This window comes from Colias philodice, chromosome 9 (genome assembly GCF_061535455.1).
Source record: "Colias philodice isolate Cphi_HAF_F1 chromosome 9, ilColPhil1 Martin Lab GWU primary, whole genome shotgun sequence".
Lineage (NCBI taxonomy): Eukaryota > Metazoa > Arthropoda > Insecta > Lepidoptera > Pieridae > Colias > Colias philodice.
This window is the reverse complement of record NC_143094.1, coordinates 5,703,259-5,717,241: the sequence shown is the minus strand read 5'-3', so window position 1 is coordinate 5,717,241 and position 13,983 is coordinate 5,703,259. Positions and strand designations below refer to the sequence as shown.

The following is a 13,983-nucleotide window of genomic DNA, read 5'->3' as shown; positions in this document are numbered from 1 at the left end:
ATTTGTTTTATCAATAAACCAACTAGCTAAAAACTGTTTAGAGACATCTATTTCATTTTTAAGGACAATACGCCAGGCTAATTTTTCAATCCTTGGTTAAAACTTATTCGTCGAATAACGTATAAAACTACCATTTCAAAATGTATTCTTATTGCCCGCAATTGACAGTTTACAGGTGACATTTTAATATTATCGTGTAATACTTTATTGGGCGGAGAAGTTTTAACCAGAGATTGAAAAATCGGCCCTAAAATATCTTATGCCAAACAATTCACAAGACAGCTCAGTATTTATTTCTCTGTCAAAAGATTCTAAAACAAAGAAGATCGAGATGTTTGAAAATGTTTGCTTCGCAAAAAGTCCACTGTTTGGTTTGCGCTAGGGTCGACGCTGTTGCTAAGGTATTCAAAGTGAACTATTTAGGTCAGAGTTTTTGTGTCTACAACAAAAGAATGGAACATCGTGCTTGTCTACATAACTCAACTTGATATTTTTTAGGAGAGGCCAGATATTTCTAGCGTCGTTCTTTCGAGCTTCCGATGACCAAATTAACACGAGAATATTGTAAAACTTTTCTGAACATTCTTATTAATTGAATGTAAAGATAAGACAGATAACTACAAAATCTTTAAATTAAATTAATCTGCTTAATTTGAATTATAAACCAAAGGTTTTTCCTTGATAATTAAGGCCTGGATAATTTTAACCCAAAGTATAAAAAAATTGTTGTACACATGGAAATACGGATATTTTTAACGCGAACGATGATTATGAGAGCTTCATAATTAGAATAATCTTGCTTGATGCCGACGTTTCCAAACTTGTTTTAATTTTAAAATATTTCCAACTATTAAACTAAAACAGTGGAACGGTGAAGTGTGATCAGATACGTCAAGATAAATTGTAAGTATAGTTTGATTTAGGACACACTGTTGTATGTGGTTGTATCAAAATCATCATCACTGATGTACCTATCAAAAGTTACAAAAATAGTCGTAAATAATTAATGTCGATCGGTCTAATAATCGCATGTAACGATCTATCACGATCTTGAAAGAAGTTTTTCATCAGTGTTGAGTGTGAAAAAAGAGAGGAAACAATAACTAATAAAAAATAATGATTTCCTACTTAATACTAAAATGATAACTTTATCATTAATTGTAAAATAACCCACAAATACACAACACGCATTACTATAAGAATTTCATGACTAATAAAATGAAATCTTGTTTGTTTATTAAGTGGTTATTTTCTTTGCTCTATTTTATTACATACTTAAGCGTAATTTTTATACATATAATTAGCAAATTTTATACTATAAGCAATAAAATAAAAGACGTGGATTGCTCAGGTATCTCCTTACGATTACCATTTCAAATGCCCATCCAGGTAGTCGTATGTGCTCCATTTTGGTGTTCTGTATTATTAAACGAATGTATTATCATTTTATATTGAGTGATACCGTCAGTTTACTGTCGCCGGGCCACGTGATCAGTGGTCTAAAAGATTTTTTTTAGTAGATGTCGTTGGCTTCGTCCCGTGTCAGATTCCAGCGAATCTTTATTGCAGTGTGACATCATATTGTCGAGATAGATTGCAGCTTGCCAACAAGGTAAGAAACCCACTTTATTTATAGCTATTTACAATCACTGCACTGGAATTAACTGGCGCTTACCGTAAATAGGCATGTCATTTATAGAGCTCTAGATGCGTCATACTCACGCGCATGTTTTTATGTTGGTAGCACCGTAACGTAGAAATATTACAAAGGTCATTTATGTCATTAAGATAACAAAGATTAAATAATTTTGCAGACGATAACTTATTGTAGAGCGATAACATACAATGCCGTGTGAAAACATTTTTGTTAGTATCGTTTTAAATCCAGATCTCAGAGAGCTTTTTTGGGAAATATCATAAGTAAAGGTCAAAAGCTTCAGACAAAATAACGGCCATTTTTTATTTTTACTTGATGGTATCTAATTAAAAAAATCGTTGTTTATGGATTCCAATAAGTTTTATCCAACTTTTCATAAAATCAAGTATCAAAATATTAATTATATGAAAGCTAGTTATTTTGGCCAAGTAATAAAAAAATCAATATCCCAACTACCAGTATAGTAATATACCCTCAATGTATAGCTACGTTTTTCGTATTACCTTTTGAAGTTTTGTTAATTAATTCCAGACACAACTACGGTTCGTTTGGTCGCACAAGTGTCGGCGGTTAATTGATGGATAGCATCTGTCTATAAGCTCAAAATGTGCAGCTAGCTTCATAATTTTCTCGTATAACATACCTGTTATTACACGATTGTTGAATATGTCCGTTGTACCTATATATGCAGAATTATTTCAAATACAAAACGATTATATATTCAAATATCTAACAAGTTTATTATTATAAATCAGTTCAAGTTAATTTTACTTAACTTCTTTTATTATTTACAGAAATGGATTTTATATTTCTTTGGCTGGTTACTTTCGTCCTAGGCTTCTGGATTTGCAAGAAAATAAAGCAATGGAAGGACTTACCTCCAGGGCCCTGGGGTCTCCCTGTAGTTGGTTATTTACCATTTTTTGATCGTTTTAACCCCCATCTAACGTTGACGAAACTAGCGAAGGAGTATGGACCAATATATTCAATTGGAATGGGGAGTGTATACACGGTCGTACTTTCTGACCACAAGTTAATACGAGAAGCTTTTGCTAAAGATAGTTTCTCTGGACGCGCACCGTTGTATTTGACGCATGGCATTATGCAGGGAAATGGTATGTATTCGATCTGATAATCATGATTATTAGTCTTGTCACGCTCAAATTAATGGTGTCGGTTGCTTTCGAAGGTATTATTTGTGCTGAAGGAGCCCTGTGGAAAGATCAGCGTAAATCGATAACGGCTTGGCTTAAGAGTTTCGGTATGAGTAAACACAGTACGTCTCGTGATAAATTGGAGAAGAGGATCGCTTCAGGCGTGTACGAGTTATTACAAGTAATTTTATGATTTTATCTGTATCTTCTGAATATTTAATATTGGAAAAAACACTTAATAGTTTAATACATACCTATAAAGTAATAGTGAAAATAACATCAACTAAATAATATAAATAAGAATTTTTAAATATAAGTCGTCTGGAAAATGATACTATATTTTTAAGATTAATATTAAAATTTAGTAACATTTCATAATTAATATAAAGTTAAATATATGTATGTGACAATATAATACGAAAGCTTTAAGTTTGCATTAACTTGTACAGATTTAAAATCTCAGAGCTTATTCGGCGATACTGCGACCCATGCAAATAATATGATTCAAGATAACAAAAAATGACATTAATATTCCAGAAAGTGACCTCTAGGTGGCAACAACAAATCTAAAGATATATAAAAACGACTCAGACACTTTACATGTGTTTTTATAATAGGTTGTTCAACAATCGTTGTGTCGAGCCCGGTTCGAATATTTTTACATAATTTTTGATGAGATTATAAATGAGATAATTTAAATTTTAGAACGTGAAGGAAGCTTCAGGAACCCCTACTGATTTGGCAGAAAAAGTGACAAATTCACTTGGAAACGTTATTAATGATATTATTTTTGGATACAAATTTCCACCAAACGATGTTACTTGGCAATGGTTTAGGAAAATACAAGAAGAAGGATGTCATGAAATGGGTGTAGCCGGTGCTGTCAATTTTCTTCCATTTCTTCGGTATGATTATCGAACAAAATGAAAAGAATTATCATTTTATGTTTTCTATTCTTTGCCATGCCTTAACCAAAAATTTCAATTTCAACAAAAAAGGTCGTGTTCCATCGTTACTGTATTCACTGTAAAGTGTTTCGTGTTGGTTGAGATGGTTGTTTATCACCTCAATAGATGGCGCGCGGTGTGTTCCTTTGACACATAAAACTGAAAGCATAGAATAAATTCGATTGCTCTGGCGGGTCACGAGTGGCTGAATTGGTCAGGCATCCGCCCCGGAATGGCGCGAAAGGATGCGGGTTCGATCGTCCCGCCTCGTGATCGAATTTTTTCTATTATTTATAAATTTATAAGAATTATCAACTTTAAATAAAACAGTCAATAGGTAATAAGTTTATCAATTGAAATTAATTTTCAGTTTTATTCAACCATCCATTCAGAAGACCATAGAAGTTCTTGTACGTGGTCAAGCTCAAACCCATAGACTTTATGCGAGCATCGTAGCAAGACGTCGCAAAATGCTTGGAATTGAAACACCTGAGGGGGCAGCATACGCAGCACATGACGATCTCTATGGCCAACATCCCGAAGGCTTTATCAAATGTATAAAATACAGTAAATATTCAAGTAACACAGAAGAGCATTACTTTGATCCAAACGTTCTAATTGCTTCTGAAGATGAATGTATTGTGGACAATTTCCTCAAAGAGCAAAAGCGAAGGTTTGAATCTAACGAAGAGTCGGCCAAATATATGAAAGATGAACAATTGATGTATCTCTTAGCAGATATGTTCGGAGCTGGTCTTGATACGACGTCAGTGACACTTGCGTGGTACTTTTTGTACATGTCTATATTTCCAGACGAACAGGTTGGTAATAATTGTAATAAAAACTTGAATCATGGAGGTCTAATTTTTAGTAATATCCAGATATATGACATTGTTTTAATTTGCGGTAGGAGATAAAGCAACGAATCTGGAAACTTCCAAGTCCCAAGCTTATGACTTTTCCTTTTCTTTTAGGAACGTGTCCGCCAAGAAATTATGTCTGTATGTCCTGATGACTCTCAGATAGATATTTCAAAATTACCTTATTTAATGGCTACAATATGTGAGACTCAAAGAATTCGCTCTATTGTACCAGTTGGAATACCTCATGGATGCACACAAGTAAGTTCAGACCTCGCTAATGAAGTCTATAGTTAAAATAACCATATTGAGATAAATTATAAATAAATAAATAAATCTCTTTATTTGCATAATGTGTGTACAAAGATAACAAATTACATTATAGGTCGAATCAACACATTAGCCATAAATGGCGTGCAAATTATATTATCAGCTCCGCGACATTATTTTATATAAAATTTTATAAAAAAAAGATGTCATGTGGTACCCTCAATTTGATCTGTCAACTAGAAGTCTAAAGTTGATAATGGCTCCATCTACGTTGGCTATTTGATGACCACTATTTTTCTAAAATCGCAATGACCATTATTGGTTATTTGCTTTTTTTATAGATAGCGTTTAATTTTATAATTATTACAAGTCGATCCGACGCGGACGTACTGATGTCACTGTATAATAACTAATTAACAAAAAATGACGAACAAACAAAGATCTTCCGAAATTGAATAAATTGTTCCTATGTCTAGACATTGTTTTTCAATAGGTAAAACATATTATTATTTGTTTTCGAGTATAGAAATGTTATATTGACTTTTGTTTTTTTCTAACTAAATATATACATTTTTTTTCTTACACTCGTCTATAAATATGCTAAATTACAAGCTTAACTACGATATTTTAAAAGAAGAAATCGGGATGGAAAATTTATACATAAGATAGTAGACATAAGATACCGTTCTCGGGTTCGGCATTCTCACCAATATGCGCATTTTGATTACGTAAAAGGTAAAGCTTACGACGCCCTTTGAGATTAGACTTTAGACAAATAATATTTTTATTCTTCTGTCTATTCATGAATGTTTTCTCCTTTATTTCAATATTCGTTATTTAAGATACATTTTTATACAGGCAATAGAAAAGAAGTCGCTTATGACAGCTGATATAGCTGGTATGAGCGATTATTATGGAGTAATTAAGGTAATTTTAATTTCAGGATACTTATTTGGCAAATTATCGTATACCAAAAGGAACTATGGTGGTGCCTCTACAATGGGCAATACACACGGATCCTAATATTTGGGAGGATCCTAATGAATTTAGACCTCGGCGATTTATAGATGATGAGGGTAATCTACTGAAACCACAAGAGTTTATACCGTTCCAAACTGGTAAGAGATAATGTGAAATATACATGTCGCAATTTTTTTTAATCTGTCCTTTATCATAGATACATAGCCAATAGTTATTGTATATTAAGTAGATATAAGATACTAATATGGAATAATGACTAGGCGGAAAGGCAAGCGAGTGAGTTTGCACAAGTGACGTAAAAAAAGAATGAAACGACTGAAAATAATTTCACTGGTTGTATTTTAATACCACTGCTTTAACCAAAACCGGTTCACAAGTCATAGCAAAAATATGTGAACACTTCTTAATGAATGCGGATATTTTTAGGTAAGCGAATGTGCCCTGGGGATGAATTATCTAGAATGTTGTCAGTTGGTCTGATTACAAGATTCCTTCGCTGCGTGAGACTACGACTCGCATCTGAACCACCTTCAGAAGAAGATCTTATGGGCAAAGTTGGACTGACGCTAGCTCCGCCCAAAACGATGTATATATGTGAGCTTTTGTAGGCATGAAAAGCTTTTTGGAACTAATAAAATAATGGATAAATGTGATTTGTTTAATTCTTGAAAATCCTTTTCGTACATGAAAGTTACGTACATATGTATATTTAAAAAAAATTAATGCTTCTGTAAATTGAAGGTAGTTAGAAGTAAAAGCTTTTACTTTGTCATACGACAGGTTTTTTGCTTTTTATTGTTTGTTTATTGTTTAATGGACTGCAATTGTTCTGTTTTGATATTAACTTTTTGATAATGTTCAGTCTTCACTTATGTAATTAGATATTACATGGTATTTATACCATGAATGCTGTATATGACTTAAACATTTTGAAACCAAAAATGTGTTTAAATTTGAATAGTGATTATTTGACAGGTAAAGGATGTATAAATCAAAGAGAAAAATATATACGAATTTTTAAAGTTTATTTATAAAATTATCAATCTGTAAACATTTTAAAAAATAACGCAATATCTACAAAGCGAGGGTAAACAATGGTAATTTACTGCGGATGATGGGTCGCTTCACGCTTGTAATGTATTGACAGTAAAGCAACTTGGTTGCTAACAGCTTGTAAACAAAACTATACAAAATGTCATTAAGTTATTTCATAAAGTTATACTTATAGCGACAATATTACCGCTCTTAGACTAGTTGCTGGTTTCTACTCTACCATGGAATGTTACTACGTATATTACTCATGATAGGTACATTTAAACTAGAAAAGTATGAGTGAACACGTAAATTTCTTAATCAAATACTAACTAACACATTCATTACACAATTAACATGAGATCACACTCAACATTCAACACTCAAGTGACACTACTCGCACTAATAAATAATGATCTAGATTTATACATTAATTTGGTATAAAGAAACTAGAGCTTAAAATGTCAATAAACCTGTTTCCTATCAATTTTACTCAATGCTTGATTGGCGGCGATCTCTAAGATCGGACATCTATAAATAATACTGTTGACACAAAAATAACATTTATAATCTCAACGATGGGAATTTTAGTACATACATCTAAAATTAGTTCGGTTTACTATTTAATTGAACACTTTATGCACAGCCTGACTATCGCCGAGGCGAAGTCGTCACTTATTATTAAACTTAATTATATTTATCATCGATGCGCTCTAAAACGAGTGATCTTGAATACTGGTGGGTGTGTGGCGGCAATACGTCAGGGCGCTCAGTGCGATCCGACGTGACGTAGGTGCGGGTGGTCTGGCACGCTGGCGACGGGCGGGGCGGGCGCGGCTGGCGCGCGCGGCACGAACTTCACGCGGAAAGCTTCCGGCGCGATCGTAGCGCCCACCGTGCCCTCCAACGACGGCGGAGCGACCCCGGATTCCATTTGAACGTCGAATTGGTGCATCATGCTTGCGAAAAACATGAACATCTCCATCCGGGCGAGAACGTCACCCAGGCACATACGTCGTCCCACACCGAATGGCATAAAGTATTCAGGTCGACGAATCTTGCCATTGTCATCGATGAATCTGCTCGGATTGAATTTGTTAGGTTCATCCCAGAGGTTCGGGTCCATGTGGACACAGTTGATGAGCGGTACTACTTGTGAACCGGCAGGAATCCTGTAGCCATTAAGATTGACATCCCTGTTAAATAAAAAAGAATAATGTTAGATACGATATTAATTTAAAGATATGCATCGTTACAGAAGATAGTATTATACTTACTTAGTAGGTGAATGAGTCGTAGCTAAGGGGACAATGCTCGACATACGCAGTGTTTCCAAGATAGTCGTTTCAGTATACACGAGACTAGGCATATCTTCAATAGTAGGGAGGCGGTCGCGGCCCACGACGGCGTCGAGTTCTTCCTGAACACGTCTCTTCACGTCGGGGTTGCGTAACATGAACACAAGCATCCACAGCAGTGATGACTTTATTGTTTCCACTCCAGCGGAGAAAAGATCGCCAAGTATTTGTTTAAGTTGCAATTCTGTAAGAGAAGTTGAAATTTAGAAAAAACGAGTCTTGAGCTTTTAAAATAATAAAATGACATTAAGTACTTTTATTTTCAAGTACTTTATCTTACCTTGGTCTCTTCCATCGAATAAATCTCCAGTACGACCTTCAGTTTTAGCCTTTTCGATTTCAATAAGATAAACATCAATGAGATCCCTCGCATTGTTGATATCTAACGTCTCTCGGTGTTCGTCAATCAAAGTTTGATAAAACGAAAACATTTCTTCTCGATTTTTTGCCACTTTCTCTTGAACTTGGGCTTTTCCCGGCAAATACTAGAAACACATTACAAATTAGTACTGGAAGGATAAGATATTGTTATGTATTAAACTTCAAAATATATAAAATTATATTTACATTATATAGTGGTATGTATTCTCCATAATGAATTTGTCCAAACAGTCTCATGCCTTCCTCGATAAGATGATTAAGTCTCGCGAATCGAGCGTCACCGTTACTGAAGCGGACCGACATGGTAATGCCGCAAATCACGTTAGAAACACCTAGCGCGAACAGAGGATTGGCATCAATAGGCGCGCCATCAGCGCAATGCAGATTCACCATTAGTTCTTGAACTTCAGTCTAAAATTTTAATTGATATTAGCCTCGTTGTTCTTTTTATATCTGAATAATTTTTAACGACACATTATTGGCATTTAGAGAGTACGAACCTTAATTCTGCCTTCCATAATTTTCTTGCCGTTGCCCATATATGTCATGCCGAATTCACGTAGTTTTTCGTGTAAGAATCGACGTTGATTCTTCCAGAGGCGACCCTCACTGTTAATGATTCCTGCACAGAGGGAGGAGGTTGAAGTATATGCATGTGGGCGGTGCTTTGTATATACGGGAGGCCTTACGGAGCACGAGACGCCCCGCGCACATGTGATTTCGTTATTATCTCTACTATATACTTTTCTTACAATTAAACTAATATGTATTGAATTCTATAAAATGTTATTAAATGGTAAATTTATATAATGTAATAAATTTCAGGTTATTATTTGACTGCTAACTAACAATTACGAACGTTAAAAAACATAAGTTATATTTTTGTTGTAGATAAATAAATACTCAACTTAAATTTTTCTTTTAATGTTAAATAGATCTTATAATTTTTTGTTAAACATTTCAAGTATTGAAATTTATAGCAAGAACTTTTAAATTAAAAAAACGACTAAAATTATACAGTTAAAAATATTGAATTGCTTACCGAGACCATCCAATGTATGCATCAGAGGCGTGCTTGGGCGCCCTGTAAATTCTTCACGGCGGAAAGCTTCTCTAATCAGTTTGTAGTCACTTAACACAACAGTCAGCTGGTTGCCGAGGCGGGCGGAGAACAAGGCGCCGTAGCAACGAGCCAGCTCCAGGAATGTCTTGTGTCGCACGCCCAGGAACGGCAGGTAGCCCACCACAGGCGGCCCCCACGGACCCGGCGGCAGCTTACGGATTTCACGCACAACGTTCATGAGCCGCATCACCAGGTATGCTACGCCGACTGCTAGTAGCAACGGTAGAGTCGTCCGCGAAGAACAATAATTCAACACTTGCCACAAACCCCATAATAACTTTGAATTTGAAAACATCGTTATCATTTTGAATGTCTTTGTTTTTATTTGTGTGAAATATTTTTTATGAACAGTCAACTGAACTGAACTGAACAAAATTCGTGCGCGTAGTTATCGCGGTAGTACGTCGCTGTAAGCGCTAATCGTATACCGCGTGCGACCGTCGTTTGCGCACTGGCGCGGCGCTGGCGTGGCCTTGCGAATAAATACGCGCGGGTGGCGCGCGCGCAGGTTCGTCCCACCGGCACTCCTCTCTCCTCTGCTTTTCCATCGATCGCCGGCTTGCTACGAGGCGTAGCACCACTACACCCGTAGATATCAAGTTTCCACTTTGTGAAAAGTAAAAGTTTTTTGTACATTTTAATTGTGTAGGATTAAGAGCTATTAAGGTAACAAACAATAAATTTGTATTGTAAACCTCGTGTAATAGACAGTATCATCTGTGAAGCGGTATTAGATAATAAGAACAAAACTATTGGTGTTGATTTGTGAGCAAGAGATGTGTTTAGCGAGGGGTGCAAGAGGCCAGCGAGGTCGAGCGGGTGTGCATGCAGATGATAAGATTAACGAATTGCGTAAGTTGCCGCGAAGCAAGGTAAAGGCGGGTCGACGACTCAAGCCGGAGAGCCTTGGGCAGAGCTCTACGAGTTTCGACCTCTGATCGACACTCGAATATCGTTTCCAAATTGACTAAATTATATGCATAGTTTCGATACGTGAACATTTAATGTGAGAAGTAAGTAAATAAACTTAATAATTAAATAACTGTTTGTATTTTTGGCAAAGGTTGTATGTAATTGGTATTTTTTTAATTTTGATGATAAATGTTGAATTGTGATCGACGTCAAAAAATGTGTCTGCTGCGAGTCGTGTTGCTTTTACTTTATTAGGTAGTTATTAGATACATAGTTTCTTGAAATTTTAATTTAATCATGAAATATTTAATATATATTTTCTAAATAAATCCCATACATTGGTTGGTTAGTTATTCAAACAAAACAGACGTGATATAAAAAGTGAAACAGACGATTGTTAAATTTAATGTTTGGGTAGCATTCTAGGACTAAGATTTTTGATAACAAAAAGATAAATCTAAACCCTTTGTTCTAATTCCAAGAAAGACTTCACAGACGTTAGAATGGAATCCAATATATTTTTATTTGGTCAGGAATTCTACGTGTCTACTTTTTAACTGTCTGCTGCTTAACAATTTAGATGGAAGAAAATAATCTTGATTATTTGCCGAGTCTTTTTTTTGCTTCAAAATTACATGTTCCTTAAATTTCCTAATTATTATATAATAATTTATAGAACTATCTTCAATAAAAAATAGCAATTAAACGAAAATTTATTAGTAAGTGAAGTTATAAGAAGTGTTAAAGTATAGTTAAGTTAATAAATTATGGTTTTTAATTTTTATTAGCAACGTTTCTCGCGATATTTTCTCAAATATTGATTTGAAAACATGACTACGCACAATGTAGGTACACGCCGTACAATTCTGTGAGAGACCTAATTTGGTACTAATTAATATTTGCCTATCAATTACGGCGTTTTATCTATTTGCTGTTCTACAAGTGTGTAATTGATAATAAGTAAAACGCAATTGCACGATAAGATCGCTGTGTAGACCTACGTTGTGTCCGAGATTTTAGACAACGTTAGATTAAGTTCACCAACGAGTGCAACGAGCACTCGGCCAAAAGATCAATGACCGTCACATTGGGTCTTTTGTTGCAATGCTTGTGTCTTGTGTCTTGATATTATAATACGGGCCGAGCTGGGAATGTGTAACCGTTTGCTTGTTAACCAAAATAAATACTAAATACAAACACACAGAGAGATGTAAGTCATTTGATTCTTCACGATGTTCAATTGTTTTATCTGAAAAATTTCCTGCTTCTGTGTCACGTTTTTTTAATTTTAAAATAAATGTGAAACAATGATGAAACTACGATATACAAATGAAGTCGAATAAATAAAGTTAAATAAATCTTTACTGAATTTGGATTTTCTTTGCTTTAAAAAAAACTGTTTACAATATGCGCTAATATGCAAATTATTTTGAAAAAAAAATGTAATTTGATGATACAAACGTACCCACTAAGTAATCTTCTATTATAAGGCTGTGATTTATTACAATTAGTTAGTAGTACGTACAGAAGATGAAATACCTTTCCAATAATTTGTGTCGTTTATAGGCATCGTTTGCGTTCTCACAACTTTCAAATGGAGCCAAATGAAAAGTAGGCGCCATGATACTTTAGATATATGTATTTATAAAGCTATTTCCAATAATATTTATTTGAAGAAGTAGTGAACTAAATAGAAATGTTATTATTACTTACTTACTTACTTACTAGAGTGGCGCAGGGACCCAAAGTGAGTCTTGGCCTCCGACAATAAGAGCCTCCATTTGACTCTAAATGAAAAAAAAGAAAAAAAGGGAAATGTTCTTATTACTATAAATAATTTATTAATTCGAGCTCGTGATGTAGTGTTTGTATGAAACAAAAATAGGAACACACAAAGCTTTATGTTATGTAACAACTCTACATATTATCATTTATGATAATATAGGTAGTAAAAATTTATATATGAGCCTTACACACCTACATCAGATAGGTAATAAGTACATGAATATACTACATATCGTAAAAGAACAAATATTCTAGAAATTATGGGGATCGTCATACTGAGCAACAATGATGACAATAATTATAAAATACAAGTTATGAAAATTATTTTTTTATTTATACCTACAACAACAACAGCTGGAAATATTCCTACTTACACTATACATCTCTGTAAGTACTTATGTCTGCGCCTGTATACTTGTACCTACATGTAATGAGCCTACCTATATACCTTTACCTACTCTTAGGTACCATTTTATTTTTATGTTCCATAATTTTTTATTTCAGTATAAGTAATATACGTAATACTTATCTCAACTTCGACTTTTATTTTTTTTATACATTTAATGCATAGTTAAATTATTATTAAAATTATGAAAAAATATTTATTCATTATAATCATGCATCAACTATGAATGATCATGAACATTGGAATTTCAATAAACATATTCCGGTGCGAATTGCTACTTAATTTTCAAAAAGGTTGACTACAAAAATATTTCTGGAAATACCATTTAAATAAAAATAGTTAATTGTTTTCATTTAATCCTTGAAATTCTACTTTCAATTTATGTAATATTATAGGAAATATTTGCTTTTGTCCATTCAATTCGGTCAACGAACTCTTTGCAAACATTACGCGAATTACGTATATTCATTGTTTTATATATTCAAGACGCAGATGTGCAAGGGTATTCTTTACTTATCCTCATTAATGATACGCCTTGACATACATTTGTATTGATATAAATATGTAATTTTAATTGAATTTTATCTTCGCATTGGTGAAAAACGTACCTGTGTAACAGACTACAGTTTATCTTATTGTATGTCAATCTTTTCTAGAAGTTTTTAGCGTAACAAAGTGTTGTGGTATAATTATTAAAATGTATGATGTTGCTAAATTTATACTTATGTTATCATGTTTTTATACGAAGTATACTTCATTGTTTTTAATTTGAGTTCGGCTAGCATTTAGCTACTATTATGTATTCTGTGGTTCGGCTCAAAAAATTACGTAACAAAATTTATAAATCACAAATAACAAAAGCAAATACAAAGGTTAAATCGATAATCGAAAAAACTGATCGTGCATATTGTACAATACTAGTAATTACTAATCTTTGTTGGACCATCCGCTGTTGTCATGTCCAATATTGCATTACTCACAATAAAAGTGAAATTAGTCAAAACCAGTGTTTGTTCTAGTTATTAAGTTAAGTACCTACCTACACACGTACGTGATCACGATTGCGAAAAGCATCCAATCATCACTCTTTACTTGGCGCCGAAACTCCATGTATATG

General features: G+C 34.0%; 2 protein-coding genes across 2 annotated transcripts; one reads left to right on the top strand and one right to left on the bottom strand.

The window, feature by feature from the left end:
• The first annotated feature begins 789 nt into the window (after nucleotides 1-789).
• Nucleotides 790-6,522, top strand: phtm (cytochrome P450 enzyme phantom). Its single transcript, XM_089699095.1, has 9 exons — nucleotides 790-903; nucleotides 1,518-1,612; nucleotides 2,452-2,772; nucleotides 2,847-2,992; nucleotides 3,517-3,716; nucleotides 4,129-4,579; nucleotides 4,733-4,879; nucleotides 5,832-6,006; nucleotides 6,296-6,522. The coding sequence occupies exons 3-9, from the start codon at nucleotides 2,454-2,456 to the stop codon at nucleotides 6,475-6,477; spliced, it is 1,620 nt and encodes a 539-aa protein (XP_089555221.1). The 5' UTR covers nucleotides 790-903; nucleotides 1,518-1,612; nucleotides 2,452-2,453; the 3' UTR covers nucleotides 6,478-6,522.
• A 351-nt stretch (nucleotides 6,523-6,873) lies between these two features.
• Nucleotides 6,874-10,239, bottom strand: LOC149485804 (cytochrome P450 18a1-like). Its single transcript, XM_089699094.1, has 6 exons — nucleotides 9,683-10,239; nucleotides 9,141-9,262; nucleotides 8,827-9,051; nucleotides 8,540-8,744; nucleotides 8,179-8,443; nucleotides 6,874-8,097 (listed from the first exon to the last, which is right to left on the bottom strand). Exons 1-6 carry the CDS (start codon nucleotides 10,065-10,067, stop codon nucleotides 7,671-7,673), a joined length of 1,629 nt encoding a protein of 542 aa, XP_089555220.1. The 5' UTR covers nucleotides 10,068-10,239; the 3' UTR covers nucleotides 6,874-7,670.
• Nucleotides 10,240-13,983: the final 3,744 nt, after the last annotated feature.